The sequence below is a fragment of the Heliangelus exortis genome, chromosome 15 (genome assembly GCF_036169615.1).
Source record: "Heliangelus exortis chromosome 15, bHelExo1.hap1, whole genome shotgun sequence".
In the NCBI taxonomy this organism is placed as follows: Eukaryota; Metazoa; Chordata; class Aves; order Apodiformes; family Trochilidae; genus Heliangelus; species Heliangelus exortis.
Window position 1 is genome coordinate 11,122,120 of NC_092436.1, and position 26,177 is coordinate 11,148,296.

The 26,177-nt window shown below is 37.6% G+C and overlaps 2 protein-coding genes across 6 annotated transcripts in view; one reads left to right on the top strand and one right to left on the bottom strand.

The window, feature by feature from the left end:
• GABRB2 (gamma-aminobutyric acid type A receptor subunit beta2) overlaps window positions 1-7,503 on the top strand; it is a 132,805-nt gene extending 125,302 nt beyond the window's left edge. For all 5 annotated transcript variants that reach the window (XM_071758556.1, XM_071758558.1, XM_071758557.1 and 2 more), the window contains one exon: window positions 1,297-7,503. In XM_071758556.1, the coding sequence (XP_071614657.1) occupies window positions 1,297-1,644 (348 nt within the window). In that variant the 3' untranslated portion in view covers window positions 1,645-7,503. The remainder of the gene's footprint in view (window positions 1-1,296) is intronic.
• Window positions 1-26,177, bottom strand: part of FABP6 (fatty acid binding protein 6) — a 452,944-nt gene that overhangs the window by 43,200 nt on the left and 383,567 nt on the right. The window lies entirely within an intron of this gene.

Sequence of the window (26,177 nt, forward strand, 5' to 3'; positions counted from 1 at the left end):
ATCACAGTTGCTGTACTTGCAGTAATCATAGTTTATATTATGTACATTATAAATTAATAATTTGGATGAGTTATTCTTAAATTCTTATTTGGCCTGGAGTATATGTGCACTACCATCACTAAATCAGAGTACTTAATTAGATGCTCATTGGCTATTATTGCTTTTAAAGTATTTTTATTTAATTCTACTCTGTAATCACACAATTAAAAATATATACTTAGAGGAAAGGCTGAGAAGAGTTAGAACTTCCTAAATAACCTTATATTTGTTTTCTATAAATCAATTATTTTGAAGTTCTCCTATCATACTTCAGGCTTACTTCAGATTGCCTAAGAGTAGAATTGAATTCCTCATTTTTGAAACCCACTTTAATGTATATGGCTTGGGGTTTTTTTACAAAATTGCATTAATTTTTTTTTTTTTACTTAACTGTCTTAAAAAAATTAGCTAAAACTACCCATTGAAACAACTGTTCCATGTACATTTGATGTGATTACACACTGTGTATGTTTTTCTTTGGACTAAATTGTGGACATCTGCTGGTGCAGTGGTTAGGGCTCCACAGCATAGACTATATGGATTAAATTCGTTAGTTCTGAGGAATGGAGTTGCTGCATAGATAGTGACTGTGTCAGTGCCTTTCCCCAAGTAGCCAGCAGTCCTGCTTGCAATATAGGGACTGATATTTGCATTCTGTGCCTGGGGACTCATTTTATAGCAGCATCTTGTGAATACCTGAAGTGTTAGAGCAAAAGCTTTCATTTGAAACTAAACCAAAGCAGATACTTTTCTATTTTATATCTTTCCAAAACCCCTGAAAAGTTCAATGTTTGTCCAAGGTATCCTGCCCAGTGGCAGAATCCTGCTCTCAGGAGCTGAGCATATATTCCATTTCCAGGTATTTCTTCTGCCCACTGAACATGGAGTCCAGGGAGATACCAGTTATTCCATTATATTAGAGGGGCCTTATTGCTCCTTGAGTTCCCAGATAAATGACAACAAATATAGTTATGGCCATGCTTAAAGTGGTTTGGGGTTCGTTAGGTGGCTGAAGGAAACCAGTGGTGCCCTCCCTCTCTAGGGTAGGGAGATCTAGAGAGCCATTAAATGTAGGGCCAAAGAGAGGCAAGGTTATAAATATGTCAAAAAGTGTTTTGGGCAGGCTGAATAAGTAGTGAATATGACTTTTAGTGCCTAAGTAACCCCAGCTCCAACCTTTGTCAGCATGGCTTCAATCTGCACCCTCCCCGGCTTTCCTTTCCTCTCCGGTTAAATCCCCTTTCTGATTTTTTCCAGATGGACCCGCACGAAAATATTTTGTTGAGCACACTTGAAATTAAAAACGAGATGGCTGCCTCTGAGGCTGTGATGGGGCTTGGGGACCCTAGGAGCACTATGCTGGCCTATGACACTTCAAGCATCCAGTACCGGAAAGCTGGGTTACCCAGGCACAGCTTTGGCCGGAATGCCCTGGAGCGACACGTGGCACAGAAGAAAAGCAGGCTAAGGAGACGTGCATCCCAGCTGAAAATTACCATCCCTGATTTGACTGATGTAAATGCCATAGATCGATGGTCCCGCATATTCTTCCCTGTGGTTTTTTCCTTCTTCAATATTGTCTATTGGCTTTATTATGTGAACTAAGAAACAAAGCCACTTGGGAAACAAGAACTGGATTTCTCTTCAAATCGGTTGTACAGCCAAAAGTGGGACTTAGAAAAAAATCAATTCAGGACAAAAAGTTATTTTAAAACACCTTAGTTGCTGGCCCACTCTATGGTCTGTTTTTCTACTGTTTTGGTTGTATCTGCCAAGTCTTAAATATATTAAGTAGTTGTATGGACATATCCCCTTATCAGAATATAAGTGCATTTTGAGTGTGAAGGCAAATCAGATTTTGACAATCACTTCTATCTAGTTGTCCCTCCCTCTCATTTTTTCTTTTTTTTCTTTTTTTTTTCTTCTTTTTCTTGAAATGACCATTTGAGTTTAGTGATGCAAATTATAAAGTGGCATTTGAGAAACAAGTTCTAGTTCCAGCAGCAGTACATACCATTCCCAGGGGAACATATGCATATCTGAGACATGTATCTGCACCTAAGAGAGTGTACAAAGTTATCACACTTAGGAAACATCTACGCTTTACTTTTTAAACGTGTAAACTTGAAAACAAGTAGTGCCTATCATCTTTCCAAGATGATGTTGGTCAGAGCTTTCCCAACCGTATTCAGGTATTTCTGATATTTATTGAAAGAACTAAACCTTTGGCTGGTAATATTGGGGTTGGGTGTTTGCACAGAAGCTGAACTAAAAAGCACTTGTTTTGATTGGATTGTAAAGAGAGAACATAGGTTCACAGTCACAGGGACTGTAGTTGTGATCGATGGAGGAATATAGCAATGAACTTTGAATGGATAAAAATACTGCTGGTTTTTGTTGAGGAAAGGAAACGATCTGTCCAAAGTGCCAAAATTGGATGGCCAAATAATAATTCTTTAGGTGGATGATGGAAACCGGTGGTGCCCTCTGTGTCTAGGGTAGGGAGATCTAGAGAGCCATTAAATGTAGGGCCAAAGAGAGGCAAGGTTATAAATATGTCAAAGTGTGTGTGTGTGTATTAAATATACACTATGCAGTTTAATGTTGTCAGTTCTAGTACGTACCTTAGACTGAAATAGTCATGTGGAGTTGTGTGATTTCTTCCAAGTTTCCATCTTTCCAGTTTTCTGCTTGCCCCTTATGCTTGAACACCTCACATCCAGTTTGATTAAAGGTCTCATAACTTATTCAGTAATTCAGCACTAAAGATTTGAACATAAGTAGTTTAGTACAAAAAATACTGACAGGGCACTTTCTCATTCTGGATAAGGCAAACCCATTTCTTTTTTTTTTTTCCTTTAATTCACTATTATTTTAAAGTGAAAAAATCAGAAGTCATTACTTCAGGAGTTTAATTATACTCTTGAGCATTTCCTGCTTGAGGGTGATTTCCAGTGAAAAACCAGCAATTTCAGTTTTACTTTAGGAACCTTTTTGAAGTAAAAGGGATTTTTTTCATTCCACAGAGCTTTAATTTTATAGGCAAAATAGAATAGAAAAAAAATACACTCTTACAGGCAAAACAGTCAGCCATTTGATCCATTGTGGAACTTTTTTCTTCATTAAAAAGATTTTTAAAAATGGAAGAGCTGTATAGAAAGTGTAAGTTCCTGATGGCCTTTACTAATTCAGATTCGAAATATTTTTTGACACAAAATACTTCATGAAACAAAAGCCACATCTATTCTATCTATACTACCTCTCATCTGTGTTCAAATTTCTGAAAGAAACTAGAATTCCAAAAAGCAGAGGAATTTTTTGAGGCAGATGCTTTTTCCCCACTGAAGTATCTCTTTGGCAATACTTCTAAGATAGTTCTTAAGAATATATTTTCTAAATTATTTTCTGCAATTTTTTCATTCTTGCTTTAAAAGAGTAATTTTCTTAAAAGTTTCTGTGGGATTTTTTCCCCCCATTCAATAACAAGTGATGGTGAAAGGAGGAAAACAGTTCTGGGAACTAATAAGCCAAGTTTCTGACTTTGTTTTGAGCATATAATGTGAATATTCTTGCTTCAAATGAGAGAGGATAGTTTTGAGCCTCTAAGGGATTTGCCAGGTGTACCTCCACTTTCAAAGGGTTGTGTGTACATTGCCCTACAGCCTCCAGATTCACACTCTGCAATACATAGAGACAAGTTTTCATTGCATAATTAACTTTCCAAGTCAAAATATTTCTTTTTGTCCACATACTTAATTTCTGACTGCATTTCATGCATAACACAATAAGCTCTGTAGATGTATTTGGGATTTCAAATGGTAGGTATGAATCATGTTGGAATTTTTGCCCACTTCTAAGAAAAGGAGCCACATCAAAATTCATCATAATTCTTCAAAGTTTGCCCCTTAAAAATGGTATTAATTATCATAAATAAAAGCAATCTTACAGTATTCTTCTGTACAAGCTCTTCTTCCATTTCACAAATTGCTGCCAATTCATTTTTTTTTTCACAGAAGCAGCGTGACTATAGGGAGCTCAGAGCAGGTTTGTGGTTGATACACATCAAACATAAAACTCTTACAGAGAATATGTTGACTCTCTGCATCGATTCACTCCATCAGCTACTGTGAAAACTGCAGAGATTGAATCCTAGGACTGCTTGTTAATTTATCTGAAGTGACAGTACAAGCCATAACACTCTCTGATGGCATTATTCAGAGAGTGAAAGAAAATGTCTGGTTTCTGCTCAGGTGATACCAGGAAAGATATATTTTCTGAGGGGAAGGAGCACTTGTGCTTTTATTATGTCCTGGCTATTAATGTGATATATAAAATCAGTGATGGAGAAGGATTCTGTCAGTTTGTACCAAGGCTTAACACTGTGATACAAAAAGGGGGGGGGGTGAGAAAGACTGGCATGACACTGGCAAGGACATGGTGTAAGTTGAGCCCAGGGTGAGCTCTTAACTCCTCTTCTGAGATACTTGAGTGAAAGTGAGAAATGATGCCAATATCCAGGAGATACTGACTTTGCTTTGTGTGGAACCATCCAGGTAAAGTAGGCTAAATTTGCTTTTAGTTTAGAATTGACTGAAAATTTATTAATACTCTAGAGGATTTTAAATCATGTTAATTGTTGTTAGTTTCGATAAACAAAATGTCAGATTTAATAATTTAGATAAACCTTGTAATATAATTATAGTTGCACTTTCTATTGTTCTATTAGACATGATAGCCAGCAATTAAGGTGTTTTTCATCTTTGTGAAATTCATGGGCAAATTATGACTATAACATGGCACAGTTTTAATGAAATCTTTGAGATCAATCTGTAAATAACTACTGTACATGACTGCTAATAAGTATGATACACATTTTCAAAACTGAAAATCCATGCAACATATTTCTGTGTTTGCATAAGGAATGTTTATGTTTCTATCCTATCACAATTCAATGATTGGGAAGAAAGACTCAAGCAATGACATTGTGACCATTTCTTTTCTCATTCCCAGGGCAGGAAACCAGGAGTCTTAGATAACAGCACGCAGCAGAATTCTTCAGAGTTTTTACATTCTAATGCAAAGGACAGAAAATCTGTAAGGTACAAAAGCACAATGCACAGAGAAATGAGTGGTGGTCTCACATCTGGGAAATAAATCCTACTTATTTCAGACAAATATGCATTTCAATTAAAGCTCTATTAATTTTTCACAAGTAGACTGTGTTCCAGTTCTGTATTATAACACAGTACTAAACATAAGTGAATGGATGTTAAACATTATTCAACTATATGTGCATATGGACGTACTTTAATGTCTATATGAACATAAGTGTGTATATATACACTTTTCTGAGTACATATATATGCACACTCACATTCACATGTCAACGTGTTAAAGGAATAAGCTAATAACAGTTTTGTTTCTACCATCAGTCAGTGTATGAATATATTTTTGAGAAAAAAAAGATTAATGTATTTAAAAAAAACTGACTTACTATACAGGGTAACTGGGCATTTCTATATCAGCAGATCAATGCTTATAATTCATATGGAGCATTGCACCATTGGACATGATGATAGTACTGTACCTCCTAGCATCTGAAATTAGATTAGTACTCACATTGCTTGCCTATTTCTTCTCTCTCTTTTTATAACAGCATTCTCCACTAGTAAGTTGTCAAAATCAACAAATTCCTTGGGGAACTAAGAAAAAAAGGCAAAAATAATACCTGTTTCTAGAAAGCAATCTAGGGTGGGATGGCCAGGGTACAATACTATATCAGTAGTGATCATGACATTTTGCTATGTGTACATAGACCATACAGTGTGATCAACCATAACTTAAGCTGAACGTGTGTAAATATTATCAGATTTCTTAAACATTTTTAACTTCTAATTTGTACTTTATGGTAAGGCAAAAAGCTAATTCTACTTATGGTTTAGGTTAATGTGTCCTAAAATTATGTAAATAATTAAATAAGCTGTAAATGAGCAGTCAATAGAGACAGTAATTGTTTAGTGACTTTTTTTTTACTAAGTACAATAATAGCAGTGCTCTAGCAGAGTAATTTAAACACCCTTTTGCATAAACAGATTTGGATTCCAGAGATAAAAAAAAAGAACAGACAGTACTGTGGTGTAAAATAGCCACTGCAGCAATGCTACTGCTAGCACAATCCATTCTTTTCTATGGTTAAAATGTTCAGGCAACAGAAGAAGTAGCTTGGCAGTCAGTACTCAGATGAGCATCAACAAATCAGGCCTGGTTTCCACTTACAATGTAAGGCACCTTTCTGTTGCTCCAGTCAGTGGAGAGGTGAAGGGATCCAGGGTAAGTGAGAATTCAGCTGTTGGTGATTTCATTACAGAAAGCCTGGATATTGCATCTGTCTGTTTCTGAAATCTGTATCTCTTATCTAATAGTAGACTTATATTTTTCTTTACAAAAAAAAAAAAAAAAAAAAAAAAAAAAAGTAAAAAAAAAGTGTTTGACTGTCATTAGATAGCACAGTCCCCCCTGAAGCCAAATAGTCTTCACTCCAGAAATTGTTTAAAAGGGAAATCTAATGAGTCACTGCTTAACACCAAAGGTAAAGCTTAACAAAATGCACTAGGAACTTTGTCTAAATTTTTAAGAAGCAAATGGAATGTTGATCAAAAATACTGCCCTATTCTACTTTGTAAAAATAGTACTAATTTAAATATCCATTAATATAAAATTGAAATAGATCATCTCTACAAGAATATGCAACACTGACATTTCATAAGGATAAATTATTTTCTTTGTAAGTGCTTTGACAAAAATGAAACTTAAATGATGAAAAATCTCACCTCTACTTTCATACTAAGGGTTGTATTTTTTTAATGTTTTTCAGACATGAGGTCATCTATTCCAATTTGATAACATTTTGTATGTTTTAACTGTTACTGTCACTCAGCAGTTACTCACCAGGCTGTATTGTTCATGGTCTGTTTTGTTACTTTCAGTTGTAGACAAAAAGAACATTTGAAACATGATTAATTCGAATGAGCTATGGTTTGACTTATATCATATTTTTATTTGCATGGGTGTTTAAATGGTTCTGTTAGTACTGTCTTTGCACAGTTCTGATTTCTCTTTTTTTTACTTAGTACTATTTACTTCATAATGTAGTAATCATCAGCCTTACTAATGACCTTGTAGCCTTTCTTATATGCACATAATGCACATTTTCCAATGGCTAGAAAATGCAAAATACTAGTGGATATCATTGCATCAGATCTTCATGTCTTTCTCAAAAGGACTGCTAACCTCTGGGATATATGAGGTAGTAAAATGATGATTGTAAATGAGTAGCACATAAGAGATATTTTCTTGAATTTAAAATTATTGCAGCCAGTTTCAGCATGTAAATATATAATAATGTTGGCTAGTGTGTAATTCTTGAACTAAAAAAATATAAATAAAGAAAACCTAAAAGATGTATATGTAGTTGTGTTGTGTTGGGCAGGCTGCAAAGCTCCAGAAGATAAGAGTTCTCATCTGAAGAAACTGTATGAATTTGAGTCATAAAGGGGTAGCAGGAATTTGGGCACTGAGGCATTTGAAGCTGTCGGTTCAGCATGCAAAGAGATTGCTACAACATGGTGTAAATTTACCTGTGCTGTGGACAGGGGGAGTTAAGTGTCTGGGGAATACAACAGTGTGATACTTAGTCCTGGTCAATGAGAAAATGCTGAGAGGAGGGCAACAGCTGAAAAACCTCAGAAATTTGGTAATTCCTTTTCAGAGTCAACTCCTGGGAATCTGTTCCTGGTGCCCTCCTTGTAGAAAGACAGTAGCAGCTGTTCATGGTGGGATGGCACTTTTACAGAAAAAGGTCAGTTTGGTCTATTTGGACTTAAGGTATGGAAGACCCAAGCTTCATTCCTTCCTCTATCTACTTAGGAGAGATCCTAGAAGACCAAATCATTGACCCTTTCAGGATGGTGGATTTAGAGTTCCCTGTTGGAGCGATTCTATTGCATAAAAAAAAATTCTAGATTTACAGACCCGGAGGAGTGTGCAGCATATCAAGTACAGTCATGGGAGGCATCTGTATGGCTGGGATCCGTCTGCTGACTGTTCTGTAAAAAACTTTATTAGCAGTAGGAGGGACTGGAAGCTGAGTCTCTTCTTGTGCCCCTAAAATGTAAAATGTTCATCAGCACAGCTATGATCTTGCTGCTGCTTTCTGTCCTGGTGTATCTTGAGCATTACACAGACTTCAGAATGAGACTTGTTTATTTGCTCTACTGTAGGAGCAGTTCATGTTTATTAGCTTTTCTTGTTCTGTGCCAGCCCAGCTCTAATAAAAGGGAATGTATAGCTGTCTTAGTTGTTGTTCCAGACCACAAGTATCACTGCATGGGGGAGATGGCAGGGTTGGTAGCCTTTGCTGTACATACCCACAGGTTCTGTCTCAACCTGATTCTTTGGTTGACCCAAGCAGGGGGAGCAGATGGAGCACCAGAAAAAGGAACAAATGGCTGTCAGGCAAAAAGCTGCCAAAGGCTAAAACTGCCAGATCCTCATTTTTGTCTGGAGCTGCAGACAGCAGTTGGTAATTCCTTTTGAAGTTACCCACCTGGCTACTCTCTGTTCCCAGCTCATAACAGCTCTGCTTTAATGCCTGATCTGTTCTGTCTCACTTTGCTGTGGATAAAGAGCACCAGGGCTGCAGAGGAAGAGCAGAGGCTGAAGATGCTGCATGTTTTGTGTCTGGTGCTGAGGTGAGGAGGTGGTTGCAGGATGCTGGCTGTGTCTCAGGAGACACAGAACAGGAGAAGTAAAATATTCCGGAATGTTAAGGAAAACTCAAGTGTAACTTCATCTCTTCAATGTTTAAAATCACTTCCTCTAAAGCTTCTGAACAGTAGATCCAAGTTCTCAAAAAAACTAAAACTTCATCACAGCTGCTTTGTTACCAGTATGTGATGTATTGTTGGCCCTTATTTTCAGACATTATTACAAGTTAGAAAGCAAAGTATTTCAACTTTAAGGTTAGTTCATGATTTTAGGGTCTAAAAATATTTATGCTCCTTCATGGGTATCGTTTTCAAATCAAACTAGAGCAAATTGTCTGTCTACTTCTTCACAGTCCTATCTATAACTGTATTTGATGTTATCACTTCCTAATAGGTGTTATATCAATTCTACTGCCATAATAATAAGACTTGTACTGCAGAGTATTTGAATAATTTATTCCCCTTTTTCTCTTCCAAGCTTTAACACTTCTTGACTTGTTTAACACGGCCTCTCCTTCATTTGATTTAGTTTAATGCAAATTAGAATCATTAATATAAGCTTTTTTATGGATGAATTGTTGTGGAATATATTTTGATAATATGAAATTAATAAAACCTGTTGAAATTATCTAGCATTGCAGTTCTCAACTTATAAAGGGAAAATCAGTATTTTAAAGGATGAAGTTATGCATCTCTCAAAACGAGAACATTTGTGAAAGAATCAAATAATGGCCACTGGCTTCTGATGCATTGTAACTGTTGCATATTAAATAAATGTAACATTAACAACTCCATAGCAAGTATGTTCACTAATGCAAATTCTTTGGTTATCAAAATTAATGACCAGCATGACATTATTAATTTGTAATGCTTGTTATTCTTGAAGGATATTTGGAGTGACTGATTTATTATGATGTTTATATGAGTCTGGGCAAGAAATAAATTTAAAAAATCATGGTTATTTACAGCAATAGGGCTGGGTAGTCTGGTGATGTGAATTGCTTATGTAAATAGAGATATGTTTGCCTTGGCTGAGGCCCTGGGCTAGGCAGGTTTTTGGTGCATGTGTGTTCTGATTTTTGTTTTCATTTCAAGGCTAAACTTTTGATATCTCTTGTTCTTGGGGGAAAAAAATGTTTTTTCTTTCTTTCTGACAGCTTGTCAGAGCTGACACACTGCATTCATTTTGGCACTGCAATGGCTAAGAGCATGCTTCCAGCTGAGACCCCTTTTTTTTAAAACTTTCTCATTTTTAGGAAGAATATGAACAAGGAAACAAAATCTTGCCGAAGGTCTGGGTCTTCAATTGACTTATTTAGGCTCCCTTATAAATGCTTTAAAAATACAAGTCATGCAAAAGTGCATGTTTCAAATCTTGGTGCTACTTCTTTTTTAAATGGTACTGGACTAGAGGTAAGTGTGTATCTATGGATATGTAAGTCACAGCTGCTTACATTGCTAAGCTTAGTTGGTATGTTTAAAAAATCCTACTTTCGAAGCTGGTCTGTGGTCCTTGAGATCTCCCTGTTATATGTTTCCAGAGATCTTGTTTGAAGCCTATGATTGAGTGTATCTTCAATTTTTTGTGGAAATTTTATGGCATTGATGTTAATGAAGGCTTGGAAAGAGAGATCACAGATTGCACAGGAGTACAATGTGCAGGCTAGAGGGAATGAGCTCCTGTCATATGCTCTGTGACAGCTGCAAAAATGGGCAAGTTGTGCAGTGATGAACCCACAGCACAAAAGCTGATTTGGGCATGGAAAGCTCAGAGGAGTTCTGCTTTTGAGGGTATTTCCCCTTACATGTCATGCAATGAAATTGTTTCTTCAGGTGGGAGGCCACTGCCAGAAGGAATGTGGATAATAAACAGACTGAAACCTATGTGCCAGGCCAGCAAGATTAATGGGCAGGATTTTCAGACAAATGGAACTGGTTTTGCTGTTCTTCTGTATTTTATGTTCTGAAAGATTGAGGCTTTTTTGTTGGTTTTAGTCACCACCGAAAAGATATCTGAAGTCAAATTATGTGCCAAAGAGAAAAAAAAATATTACTGGTAAGAAAAAGGAAAAAAAAAATAACCACAAACAAAAAAACCACAACACCATGAGAGCTCCAGCATGAGGAAATTCAGCATCTACCTTCCCAGCCTCGCAAGCAGCAAAAAAGTGTAATCTGCATTGTGTGTTTTAGTTTCTTTTCTCCCACTTATAACATACTTTAAAATTAGAAGGTTCCAAGAATGTGAAAGGACATTTTTTGGTTCCTTCTCCCCCTCTCAATTTTAGTGTTTTCTTTCTCATATGAGTTTTCAAACCTATCATGAAGACCTTGGCTAATTCCAGTGAATCATAAAAGCCTTAATTGGTTTTGGAAGGGTCTCCAGATCTCTCTAAGAAAAGTCATGGGTTATTTATTTGCCTTCATTACTCCTGAAAGCGATGTGATTGCTGAACAGGTTTGACATTCAAACTAATTAAGGATGAGAGAAAGAGGGGGAAAAAAAAGTCCTTATGTGAGAACCAAATAAAATTTACAAATGGAAAAAACCAAAAGAGTGGAAAGGACAGGCAGATGGAAAGTAAAGGATGTTTTCTTGCTCATGCTACCAGATTTTAAAGTAAGTAAAAGCTGCTTTTCTGGTGCAGTGTGTTTTGCTGTCTTTTAACTGCAGCTGAACCATCCATCATCTGTTTTCCTTATTTCAGTTTGCTCACAGGGAAGCCATGAGAGGTAATCTCTCCAGGTGTTGATGAAAGGATGACCAGCAGAAGTTTATACTTTTTTCCCTAGGTGTGTATTTTACATCTGACGAGGCTTGAAAACAAATACCAAATCCTGCTCCATTTACTGAGAGGAGAAGGCGCCAGCTTCAGAGGTTTTCCCAAGGTGTTAAGTACCCCATTGCAAAACAATCATTTCCATTCCCTGTGCATACTCTGAAAAATGTTTGGGTTGTTGAAACAGCAGAGGAAGGGAGGGAAGATCTTTCTCATTTAATAACTACAACTCCAAGATAAATCTCTTGGGCCATAAAGGCAAAAGTTTTGTTTAGATTTTGCATGAGTACACTGGACTGAGAACAGTTTGCTCATTTGTGCCAGAATTAAGCTGAACTATTTAATAATGATGGAATAGAGTGATATGGACTTTGGAAACTATATAAAAATTCATTATGTAATGGCCCTGCACCATTCTTCTGTAGCAGGCAAGGTACAGCTGAGCTTCTTGGTAGTTTCTGGGTTTCAGATTCACCTGTGAGAGAGGATGAGAATTGTGCCAGCACTGTCCTAGCTGGAAAGCCCATGGTAAGGATGTCTTTGTCAGTAATTCATAATGCATAAAGTAATGAACTAGTTTTGATTCTGTTTCATTAACAAAATGAAAAAAAAAATGACCATTCCAAATACTTTTTTGCTTTTTGAGAACACTAAACTGGTTTCCTTTATGTACTTTTTATCCCTATAGATAAACATAACATTCTTTACACCACCATGGTGGCGATCCTAGTTCTATCAAAAGTATGCATAGAAAATATGTGCATGGGAAATGTGGATGTGTTTGGGGTATTTACTCATGAAAACATGGTATTTGCTTTATGTAGATATTTTACACTGTTGCAAACTCTTTCAACATGTTTTGGATATATTTGAATTAATATTAACATATTAATATCCAATATTAAATACATATTGGATAAAAGAAAATTTGATTTGGTTTGGTTTTAAATCTGTTTTCCACAATGTAAAAGGGATGCTATCATGTTAGTACATTATACAACACCCTTTTTTTTTTTTTTTTTTTTAATGCTATTTTAATATCCTAGTGGAATTTTTTTTTCTTTTCTGGCAGATTTCATTCTTCCTTTCAACTAAAATATTTTTCATTTCTCATGTTAAATGTTGGGGGTTGAGTTAAAAATTTGCTGGGTTGTTTTTTTCATTAAGATATCTGGAAAAAGAATGATCTAAACACATCAGCTCAGCAGTTTACCTCTGAGTACCTTAGATTTAGCATTTTAAATGCTAAATAGAATTAGGAGATCACCCTGCTTGGTGATCTCTTTGCAGACTTGGTCTTCTCAACTCTCCTTGCTAAAGCAGGTGGGACCCTGTGAAACCATCAGGTGCTTTGCCTGATATGTGTTGCACTTGAGGAATTACAGAGGAATTTTGCTTTGAGGAATTACAGAACCATAGACTGGTTTGGTTTGGAAGTGATGACTAAAGGTCATCCAGTCCATCCCTCCTGCAGTAAGCAGGGACATCCTCATCATCAGTCAAAGCAAACACCATCACTTCTACACATTGTGAATTCAGAAGGGTGCTTTGGGATTAATAAATACATTTGTCAGGAGGACAAGCCTGCTGTCAGATAGGGATTTCCTCAGGTTTACAAAGTCCCTGTAGTCACATGCCAAGGACATGGCACTGCCTAGGTCACTGTTACTTGCTTCTAATTTGCAACAGGACAGACCTACAAGATTTACTGTGGCCTTTTACATTTTGCCTCAATACATTAACCTAAGTTTTTCATTAATTGCAGAGTGTGTTGATCTCTGCACTGAGAGCGCCTGCTAAATACACCTCTGTGTTGGAAATGAACCTTAAATCTGCTTTTTGTTTTTCCTTTTCCTGTGTATGTTTGTAGGTATCAGTCCTCTGCAGCTATCAACGGAGTAACTAGACCCCACAATTTACCTGCACAGGGACTGTGTGAAATTATGAAGTAAGAGATATGTAAAAAATAGAGTTTATTTGTAGACAGCTGGTGCCTAATTAATTTGCAGCAAAGCTGAGGCAGGCAATGCCTATGGCCCTGCAGGTATTGCTGGATTTTGATACTGCAACAATTATGATAAAGCATTGCCAGCACAAATCCAGTAAGGAATTTGCTGAGCATTTGGAGGAAAGGGATACCAGTTATTAGCCAGCTGAAGAAGTTTACTGTCATCCTTTGTATTTGGTTTAGTTCCCTTTATTTCTTCCTCTTTTGGAGACCAAGAAGGAGAGCTTACATTTTGGCATTTTTTTTACCTACCCACCACCCATGCCACGGTTTCTATCTGATCTCAGACAAGTGAAATCTTCAAGAGGATGTTCCTATAAGACAAATAGATCAACTTGCTTTATTTCATTGGAACCAGCTCCTTTTCAGACTGCTACAATTTGTTATGGTTGGTCCATTATAAATTACATGGTGTCTCCAGGGACCTGTGATGTACTTGAAATATCACAAGACTGCTGTCATGCATAATGTTGCAGAGAGCTGCTAAATTTATATCCACTAAAAATGTGCTTTACATTGCAGTGACCCACTTTAACTTGGATGCATAAAGGGGTTGTTTTCTTTTTGTTTTAAGCATTATCTCGTTGTCCACAGTTCTAATTTGCTCAGAAAAGGCCCTTGGAAAATCTGTTATTAATGCTTGATGTGTGATTATAATTTTATTATAAAACTTGGACATACTTCCAAATCCCCCTGGAGACAATGCATGCAAAGGGCAATTTTGTCTGCCAGCCCATGTAAGTTTATCAGACTACAGAAACAGACAACAGTGGCAGATTGGCTCCTGGAGCTTCTGATTTCTTTTGCTCCCAAGCATTTTGCACAGCAAGTAGAGAGAAAAGACTGTGAATCACAAGTTGCCCTAAGATGTAGCTAATGGCAGTTTACTTGCATAGTTTCAAAATGGGCCTTATGAGACAGTTTTAAAAGCTGCTTTTTTTTTTCCTTGCTGCTTCTTTTTTTTTTTTTTTCTTGTTTGAGAATAAGAATACTTCCAAATTCCATCCTGCTTTTAACAATTTTTTTAAAGCAAAACATAACTCTAACTCCCTGTTAAAGTTTCACCTTCATAGAGGGGAGAAAGAGGGCAGAATTAAGCTTACAGTGCCTTCAGGGTACTATACACTACAAATCATTATCTGCAATAGATCTCCACAAAAATTCTGCCATAAAGCTTTAGTGTGTAATAAGAAAAATACATGGCAAGGCTATAGCACTAATGAATGTGACTACATGACAGGGTTAAATACCTGATAATATTCCACTGAGTAAACATTTCTAAGTGAACACGGGCTAAAAGAGAGGCAAATAAAAATTGAGAGCATTTCTGTTTGGTTTTTTTTTTCCTAACTCATTTTAAGCTGGGGAAAAACATTCCCCAGTAATTACGCTCCTTTCAGGCAAGAAACATCTCCTTGGTTCTGATTCTGCACAATTGAGACAGTTGAACAAGATGATTGTTGTAGGTCCTTTCAAACTGAAATAGGTGATGCTATTCTGGTCTATTCTGTTCTAGTCTAGTCTAGTATATTCTAAATTTTTGTCCTGAGAAAATGACATGGCCTCTACTGGTCCTGAAAACTGTGGAACTGAAGTGATGTGCAGTGGTAGTGGACTATTCTGGATCATAGCCATTCAAACTCAGAATGTTTATCCTGACCTTTTTACAATATTATCTGATTTAAATAGACTTAATTTGGGTTTTGCAAAGCACTGAAAAAGATGCTCTGCAAACTTTAAACACAGTTTCCAAATGTAAGGTATGGTCATCTGAAAACTGGAAGGGGTACTACAATACATATTAAAGCATATTCTATAGCAACTATTTTCCTTACTTAAAAAAAATTAAGAAGTTTACATGCATGTGTTTATAATTTCCTTTTGGTTTTAGAGTGTTGCATTGAGAAGTTAAGCCCAAATGAGATTCAAGGAAATGAGTATCCCCACTTCAAATGATGTTAGTGAAAATGTCAAGGGTTCAGGGAAAAATGTTTTGAGGATTTAAAATTTGAACCATTCCTTGCAGGCTGTGTTAATTGTGGGAGCTAATAAGAGCCTCTTAATCTGCTGGACATCAGGAAAGTTCATGTATAACCTGAAGGTTCATGAATACTAAAATTGGGGTTTTTTAAGCTAATTAGAATGAAGAAGCAGAGCTTTCATAGGTTAGCTTTTGAATGGAAAAAGGTTAATGTAGACTGCAATTACTGATCTTTGGCAGCAGCTGGAAATACTGTACCACTTTGCTTCTTGGTTTGGGCAATTCCTGGGTAGGAAAATTGTTCAATTTAATAAAGATCCTTGTCAGACTCAGAAACACAAGGATTTCTTTGCTAGATCTGATGATTACGTAGAAAGTTCTTAACATAATCCAGAATAATTCTAAAAAGGGCTCTTTTCAGCCTTAATAAATATCAGTACTAGAAAAGGGGGTAGGAATATGAAACTCAAGTTGAAACTCAAGCATGATTATTTTGCTGTGAGCTGTAGTCTTCTACCATAAGAAACCTTAAGAGAGGGCCCGGGAGAGACCCTGGGGACAAGAAGCTGACAAGCAGGTCTGTAATGTGCCCTTGCAGCAATGAGGCCAACCCTGTATTTTATATATATAATATGTATTATATTTATTATATATATATATATATGTACGATATGTACTATAGATATTACAGAATATAGCCAGCAGCAAAAGGGGAGAGAATCTTAACATATGATGACATGGTTTAAATAACACACATGGTCAAAAAAAAAAAAAAAAAATCACATTCTTTTTTATTTCATTGATAATAGTATAGAAAATTCAGTGTGACAGATTATACAGGCAACATCATCAAGTTAATTGCTCGTGCAAGTACTTCCCAAAACTACATTCTGTATTTACAGAGTCACGTTGCCACGGTGTATCTAGAGGAACAATTAAAAGGGAAAACTTTTATTTTTTTACCAGACTACTTCTTTACTTGTTTTTATAGAAATCTAAAATTAATTTATAGAAATCTCAATTTTAAGAAAATGAAGTATCTGGAACAATTCATGTGTTTATTATTAGTTGAAGTGATAAGTCAAATTTAAGGAAAAAATCTATTCCAAATTCAATCATTTATTTCTATTAGATGAAACCAGAGCCCACTTATCTGCAAATGTATGATTCAGATCCTTAAGTTGTAGGTACCTTTTCTGGGCTTTTTAAGTTTAAAATTTAAGGTAGCAACACATTGCCATGTGATTTGCCACTGCTTTTGAAGAAGGTGCATTCAAGAATTGCTTCTCCTTGTTTTTCAGACAGCTGTGATTTTGTATCTTAATAGCTGCTGTCCTACCTACCACAGGTTCCTTGTCTGCCAGTGTAATATCACCCAGTTGTCACTTCATAAGGAGAATGAAGAAAAGGCTGTGCTCCTCCCAAGTGTCTGTGATTTTAGGATGGCAGGAAAAGGTTTATTTGCATAGTAGGAGCCTGCTGTCTCCTTTGTGTTTTAGCTGGCTTGCCTAGGATTTTTATGCCCATGTTGATAAATGTGTTGATAAATGGTGTTACCCAAGAAACAGGACGGAATTGTGCTATCTGATCTCCACTGTTGCTCATAAGGTAAAGTTAGATAATGAAGCTCCTGGGTGATAAGGAGGATGGAGGAGGTAAATCAGGGGGTTACTGGCAGAGATCTGTACTTCAATCCTAAAAACACTGATACAATCTGATGTCTTCATTCGCTCCCTTGTCCAGGATCCTCTGAAATGGAGTCTACAGGTGAGGTTTTAGTATCCCAAGGAAAAGAGGAACTCAGGTGTAGAACATTCTTGGGTCAGAAGCAGCCCAAGGACTCAGCATGGTGCCTTCACCTGAGGCTGGAGAGACCTGACTTGGAGTAGAACAATTTAAATTTCTCAGCTGCCTCACAACAGCCCTTCAGAAGCTATCAGGGGCTGGCACTGCTCTGCTATCAGCAGCATCACTGCTCTGGGATGTCTCAGCGGTGGGAACTTTACTGCCAGGGACACCAGTCCAGTGAGCTCAGTTTGGGGGGGCTCAGGGTATTCAGAGCATTTGCTAGAGAGCTATAGGGCTGGGAGAAAATTGAGAGGGGCACACAAGTATTTTAACTACCTCTTTATTAGGAGCAGATGAAGGTTTCTGCATCCTCCATGATATCAATTGCAACCTCCATTACTTAAGGACTGGTCCAACATTTAGCACAGGACTTGAAAGAATTCTTTTTTTTTTTTTTTTTTTTTTTTTTTTTTTTTTTTTTTTTCTCCCCAGGGAAGCTTACTAATAGATCTGTGCTGACCCTTGAGCATCCAGAAATCTAATCTGTGAGACAAGGAAGAGTTGAAAAGTTCTCATCTGGAAGCAAAGCTCCTTGCCAAGCTCAACACAGCGCAGTTTATCAGTGCTCAGTAATAACAAGATGTTCAGCTCCTTTTGAAGGCAACCAAGCAGGACTCTGCTGAGCATGGGGGCAGCTGGAGCAGAGGATGGGGGAGAACCTGGAGGTTGTCTGAAAGGTGCTGGGAAAGGGGGTGTGAAGGCTGTGGAGTTTAGGCATGAGGTGCTGGGAGGCTGAATCTGGTTTTGCTTGGTCTCAGGGCTTCAAAATGCTGAAGGGGAGACTGCTGCTGCATTGCTTCTTGCAGAACCACAGAATAGAAGGAGTTGGAAGGGACCTCTGGAGATCACCTTGGGCAACCCTCTGCTGGAGCAGCTTCAGGGTTGCCACAGGGTGGCATCCAGGTGGTTATAAATGTCTCTAGAGATGTGGCTTCTTGCCACATTTTCCTTCTTCAAGCTCAGTGTCTTGTGAGATCCTGACTGCTGAAGGCATCTTGGCTGGCTGCTTGGTGGTGGTAGTGGTGCTGCTGGTTGTTTCCTTAGCAGAGAGGAACACTGTCCATGGAGACAGGTTGCCTTCTCCTGCCTCCCCAGGGTTGGTTGCCCTGAGGCTGTTGCCACTGGGATGCAGCACTCAGGCTCCTTCCTCTGCTCAGAGCCCCAGGTGGGACTTTTCCAACTGTAGAGCTGGAAAAAATATGTTCCATATTTACATAATTCTATATATTTGTAACTCACCATCTTTATCACCGATTCATTAAACCTATCCTAGTTTTTCTTAAAACCTTAAGCTCTCTCTCCCATTATTCCCTTTTCCCCTGCCAGGGCAGGGGGGATACCAGGGAGTATCTGCACCTAAGTATTGGCAAAAAACATGGCAATAAACTACTTAACCTCCTGAATTCCTGCCATGTATTAGCAGTAGCCTGTGTGGTAGTTTGTGTGAAGATGTTTCTGGTTTTGGTTTGAATTTGGCTCCAGTTACTGTGTTATAACCACAGTGAATGTTGCTGCTGAGCTTTTCCATAGATGATTTTATAGGCACCTCATTGCTCTTCTTATCTACTCTGCATCCCACTGAAGTTTTAAAATATGAGAGGAAAGGTCCCTGACTGCAGCATATTCCCTATTTGGTTGTGTTGGAAGAGTTAAGGGAAGTGTCACATCCACGTTCAGTTATAGGAGTGCTCCCTAATAGTTGTTTACCAAGGTGGAAACAAAATGCAAATAACCTAATGGTAAACGCAATATTCAGCAGTGGCCTTGTTTGTATTGGTTTTAAAGTGTTTGCTTTAGGAAGTAATTTTATAATATGTGATAATCTGAGCCACCATTCATATGAAATTGTGGTGATACAAATAGACACTGAAGAGATCTTCCAGACTAGTCTGGAAAGACAGAAATGGCAAGATGGCTTAGCCCAGGGTGTTCTATGCCAAATGGAGTGACAATTTTTACTGTTCAAGGGAAAAAAAGTTTGTTCTGAAAGGCAGAACCCTGGTGGCATCTTGGCTTTAGAAGGATGCTTGGAAATCCAGGCTCTTGGTTTGGACCAAATGGTCCAGTGTGCTCCTCTGTAAGTGGTTCCTTGCCTGGACCTGATTTTGTTTGATCTCCCTATAGCTACAGGGAAAGGTTTAACAAATTTAGATAAATTTCTTGCTTCTTGTACCACTTTGGAGGCAACCTGTGCTCCATGGGACTGTGTTTGAGTTTGGTGTCTCTGAACGTGACTCCTCTGGGCCCCAGAAGTCTTTTGAAAGGGTAAGGAAGGCTGCCTGAAAAATAGAAGCTCTGTTAAAATTGCAGAGGTTTGACATTAGTTCTTTATTCTGCAATGAAACAAATTAAGACCGTGCAAATTAAGTTTGTCAAAACATCAGAGAGAGCAACAATGGAATAGCTGCTGGGAGCCTGAGCTCTGAGATGTTCTTCTCCATTCGTTAACGTCATGGGCAATGTTCCAAATCAGCCTTCCTTAATTTGATGAATATTTAAAGTAGCAGGGTAAGTGGCACAGAATACAAATATCTCAGCAATTAGGACTTCTACCAAAGGTATGAGAGAGGTGGATATTTCTCCCTGTTCTGTGTACAGCCTTCTGTATTCCCTACAATTACAGCACAATTTTGCTCTGAACTTGCTTCTTAATTATGTATCTCAGTGCAAATATGCTTTAGTGGCTTTTCATGTATCAAAACATTTGTTTTGAAAACTTATCAGTAGATTATAATATTGAAGCTTTTTGTGAATGCTTTGGAAAGCTTCACAGGCAGGAATGGAATATTTCAACAGAGAGACAAAATTCCATAATGAAACGTTATTGGGAGTGGGTTTGATTATTCTGTGTGTCATCTCAAAACATTGCTCCCTGGGGCCACATAAATTCATACTTTGATTTGCAGCATGTTAAAAGATAAAGGATAGTTTATTATTGATTCCATGTCAAAAGAACTCCTCCCTCAGATTTATGGCAAACACCTTTTTAAAAAAAGAAAACCTTATGTGCCTGCAAATGAATGTTTGGAAGGCAAGAATAATGATCTCAATATCTCAGTTCTGTTCTGTAGATGTAACTGAATCCTCTGAGAAATTAAATATACAAACACTGACTTTTAAAAAGCTAGATGGATTTTCTTGAATATGCATCCAGCAATATGCAAGAAGCAGCAATATTTATTTAAAGGCAGAGTGACAAAGGAAGAATCTGATCTTATGTGAGATAATAGTGATTTTTTTTTAAAATTAAGCTTGCTTTTTTTTTTTTCCTGAATAATTCTTTTTTTAAAGCATTTCTGTTAAGCTGTCCCACTCAGACTAGATGGGAGTAATCTTGAAGTAAGATATTACTCAGTGTGCTGTGAGAAAATCAGAATGTTGTCCAAATAAAACTGGCAGTTTCTAATTTATCTGATATTTGGAGACAGGGAAAGTTAAATGTCAATGCATAGAGACTTCAAAGATATAATCTTGATTTGGTTTCTCTTCTGTGAATTTCTGCCGTCTGGAGGACAGAATTTTTTTGTTTTCATTTAAATACCAGAATGAAAGACATGAGGAACTACTACATACAAAAATCTGGAAGATGATTTTAGCAGTCACTTCAGTACCAGTCAGTACCAGGCATATTTATTACCCAGATATATATTTCTTGTCATCTCATTTTATATTCCAGGATGCAATCTGTGACTGTGTCTCTCATACAATGACCCTGTGGGTCAGTGGCTCAGCAAACCCTGTAGCCCTGATTTTGTAGTTACCCATGAGTCTTGATTTTGCAAGGTAGGAATTAATACTGGGAAATAATCAGGACACCTTGGGTTTTACTGGTTTTGTGGGCTGCTCATGGAAAAAGGCCACATGCAAAATGCTGGTCCAGCATCCTATGACATTGGATGCATATTTTTGTGTGTTTAACATTGGCCTCATTTTTTCCAGTCATGATTTAAATGGTGAATTTTTTCATAAACTCTAGACAAAAAGGTAAGTTTTAAATCCTTTTGGAAGCCTATGCAATTTATTAATTGATATATTAATACATTATTGTATTACTCAAGCATATATAAGTATTCCACAAGATGCAAATTTACAGAATAAATAACAGTGATAAATTTTTGCAAATATACTTGATAAACTGAAGGATTTTTCTTTCACCCAACCCAATAAAGGAGTCTGACTGCAGCATCTAAGTTTAGTTTAGAGTAGTGCTGACAGGAGAAGAATTAAGACTTTAGTACATGTACATTTCTGGAATATTGAATTGCAAATTTTTGGTGTTTGTTTTTTGTTTGTTTGTTTTTTAATACCTCCATTATCCCCATGCCTTTTGTGGTTCCTACAGCTTTTTGGAATTTCTTTTACATATAAATATTTAACTACATGTTTTCATCAACGAATAATATATTGACAGTGATTATGCATCAGAAGACTTAAGTGTTCAAGAGCAGAGCTTTTGTGGCATCAGTATTTGACAAATGTTGATCCTAATGGCTAGTTGGTGCTTTTGGATAGAGGAATGAAACCTCACAGGGAGAGAAAGGAGCACTGCCAAAATATTTTAAGTGCTACCTCAGCAATATTGGAAGACTTGGCATTTCCCACTGTCATTTTTCAGTCTCAGTGCACCATAAACATATGCTAAAGAAGTATTTCTAGTACCTGGGAATAGTAGCACAATATACTATCAGCTCTGGACATCGTCATTTTTGGTTTTTTTTTAAATTAAAACACTATACCTCATGAGGAGCTGATTCTGACCCAAGCAGTCATCACAGAAGGTGATAGCACCCTTTCCATTCTATACATCTATACATATTCCCTCTCCTTTCTATACATCTCTCAATCACTTCTTTTCTGGTACTCAAAATAGGAATAATCCTCTTCCCTCTATCCCCAAGTTATACTGCAGATTTCATGCTGTATGCCCAGAGAACAAACTTTAAAGTCTGTTCCTGTGTTTAATGCAGGAAAGAGAGGAGTATAATATTGCAGTTTAGCACCGATGTTTCTATTGACTCAGTAAGTTACTGAATTCCTGGAAAAGATGTGGTTTCCATATATCCCCCACCATTTGGTGTGTGGGTGGAAGACATGCTTGAACTAAAGGTGTTAAAATGACATTGTTAATAGGTTTGGATGATGGTCTTCCTATGGGAGCAAAATAACTTCAGCCAGTTGATGGGTTTGGCTGCAAAAAAAAAGTAACAAAAAGACCAAACTGCTGCCCTTGAAAAGGCAGGAGTGTGTGTCTGTCTGTATAGATACACAGTCAAACATTTAAATAGGCATATATCAAAATTATAGTTCAATACAGTGAAAATAGGGGTGATTTAAATTGTTTCTATATTATCCTTATTTATTTTTCCATGTTTGCTTAGACATATTCTCAGTCCTAAGGTAGTTAATACCAATGGGAGCAGGAGTGAGGTCCCGTAGCCTTTTCTTTGCCATCCCAATAATTTCTAGCAAAAAAAACCCCCTCCTTTGCAAACACATTTATATACTGTGCAGGCTGTTGAGTCTGCTTTATCTTGTAAGAATCGTGTGTAGGAAACTTAATGGGGCACTAATTTTCAGTGCTTCTTTTTTTCTCTCCCATTAGTGAGTTTGGGCTGCTGGAATGACACCCTAATGATTCTGTAGGAGGCCTAGAAAAGCAGAACTGGAAATACTATCAATGCAGCATTCCTTTCATTTGTTTGATAGAAAAATGGTATTTTCTGTGTGCTGTTCATGAACAACAACTGTTCTGAGCTGTCTGCATGGCCCTGGGATGAATGAAGTGGAACAGAGAGGAGGAGGGAGGAGGAGGAGAAAATATCACTGCCAGCCAAGGGGCCGTACCAGGCTCAGTGCTGGTGCTCCAGAGCCACCCAAGTGCCTATCTCCAGTCTCATGCTTATGATTCAAGACACATTTAATGATGTGTATCAACAATTTCTCCACCAAACAATATTAAAACCAACTTCCAGATATATTTTCAATTAGATTCTTTTTCTCTGAGACATATTTGAAACTATGGCAACAGCAAATCTGTTGCTCGTTCTCTCCTTTTTCCTGCAGGTTGGTTTTGTTGTTAAAGGCTTTTTCTTTTTCTCTCTTCACATGGTACTGCAGGTTTCGATGTCTCAGAGCCAGAGAGAAATTGATATTGAGACGTGCTGAGAATGCATTGTAGTTACCAAGGAAGTGGTTTCCCAAGCAACAGTAACCACATGAAATTTGTCAGAATTTCTTCCTCAGTAACTGTAACATGTTTGCAGCTTGGGAGGGGGCAGAGTGTGGGTAGCATAACTGATTTTCTCATTGTTAACCTTACTTTGTGAGGCAGAAATTGTGATATTTCTGTTTTTGATAAAAAAAGAGTTAACTTCAGCTGGAGCTGAAGGCTTGGTTTGGTTTGTGGTGGTGGTGGGGTTATTTATCTTATTTTCCTGCTAGCAGACAGATGTGGATGTGCCATATAGCCTGGCAGCATGTGGGCAGATGCTAGAGGCAACATTCTCAGCTGTTACACACTCAGTGATGATATTTACCATTCAGGAAAGCCTGGCCCAGCATCTTGGTTTCCTCCAGCAAATTGGACAAGACAGTTGCCAGCCTGATGATGTCAAGAAGTGTAGGAAATGTGCACGTGTTCAGTATTAGTTGAGGGATGTGAAGCAAGGGAAATACAAGGGCAGAAGTCCCAACACCCCTACAGTGGGGCACTGGAAAGGACCATGTGCCATCTGGGCCCCAGTAAAATAAAATAGGATTACAGTTCTAGTTTCACCAAGAAATGACATTGGCACAATAAATGTAGCTGTCTGAGGACTAACTTAAAAGCTTTTTAAAGTGCCTGAAGAAACCATGAAACTGTTGAGCATTATGGATCTGAGCTAGCTCTGTCCATACCCAGCTGTTCTGGACCTACCTTTACCTTTTGCCCATAATTCAAAGTCTCAAAGAACAGGCACAGGAGGGAGTGACCAAGGGGACAGGTTGGCTTCATTTGCTCTGAATCTGTACCAGCTCTGCCAGGTACAAAATGCCTCACAAAAGCCTTATTCTTTTCTATCATTTATTTGTGTTCTGCCTTCCTGAACTACTTCATACACAGAACTACCTTTTTAAACTATCTCTGAACACCTTTTCAAGTTCCAGAACTACCATGCCTCTTTCCTAAATATCAGGTTCTTTTCAAAGAAAGCTACCTTTGTCCAAACAAGCCTCTCACTTTACCAGGAAAATATGCAGTGAACACAGACCCAATAAGGTTGTACATTCATTTTAAAGCTGTTAAAGCATGCAAAAAAAAAAAAAAAAAAAATTCTTTTCAGATTTAGTGGAAAAAATGTTTGAGATCTAGTATGGTTTATTTAAAAAGTTGGGATTCAGTCACAGCACAGCATTACCTGTGGGATGATAATGTCAAAGAATGCTATAGTGCTATAGTGCTCAGGTCTGGGATGTTTTCTCCATGCAAATGTTAAGTGATGGAGGTCTGAGTCTGCTGCTATAAGTGGAGTGAAAAAAAACCCTCTTTCTTACAGAAAGAGGAGGAGCCCTTCCCCCCACCCCCATTTCTTCTCACCTCCTGGCCTGGCAATCCTGTCTTATTGCCTGAGATGTGACTGTTAGAGTCCAATATCTGGAGCAATGAGAGAAAGGGAAAGAAAACAGACTAGAAAGCTCCAGCTTTGCAGCTAGAAAAGTTTCTCATAAGCTAAACAGAAAAGGCATGTAACTTGTAACTGTCTTGAAGGATGTTTTCTTCCAGATGTGAATACATACCTATGGATAACAAAGTTTTTTCAGAGGCCAGATATGAAGGGTGCCTTAAAGATTATAATTCAGAGATGTTTTAAAACTAACACAAGAATTATTTATCTAAGCTGCCTATTCAATCTGCTAACCATCCATCACTTCTCCTTCCCCCTGACTCTGTTCTTTAATACACAGCTCATTCACCTCTCTTTATGAGATGATTTATCACCTGCTCTTCCCGTTCTGATCTATCAATACACAAGTTGCCTCTTCTCTTTATTCAACATCATTCATAGTCCTTCAGCTCCACAAATTATGATCTACATTCCTATATCCTCCTGTTCCCCTCTCCCTCCCTGCAACATTTATGCTATGAATAAAACTTCAGGAATTTCTTCTAAGTTCCTTCTCCCTCACCAACTTGACTTATCAAACTTATTCAATATTTTTCCTTCTTTCCTTCCTAGGAAACCATTTATTTTCCATGGAAATGAAGCAGCACTCAGGTCACGTGGTTTAGACTTATCCTAAATGCCTGGTGCTGAACTGGTATTTTTTTATGAACTATCTAACGCAGTGCCAAAACCTGCTGATTTGAGAGCATTATGGGAACAGGTGGTCCAGGCATAAGCAGCAGTGGGAAGCCTTTAACTGGGTATTAAAAAATGGATGCTTGGCTGGAGGATAAAACAAGAGCAGAAGTGGAAAATTAATTTTAACCCCTCTTCTTTTTCAAGTTCTTCGCTTCCCCCTAAAGATGGGCACCTTTTGCATTTGGTAAGTCACAAGAACATTGATTTAGTAACTTTTTTGCTGAGAATAGGGGAACTGCTTTCTACTGGGAACAATAAATGTAAACATAAATATAGAATGAAATATGGTGGTAAAATGCCACAGATTCAAGTGGCACCCTGCAGTGAAAGACTGACAGATTTTCTTTAAAGTAATTTGTTTTCTTTTTTGCTCTTGTTATTTAATGGAACTTAATATCATTAGCCCACGATTCA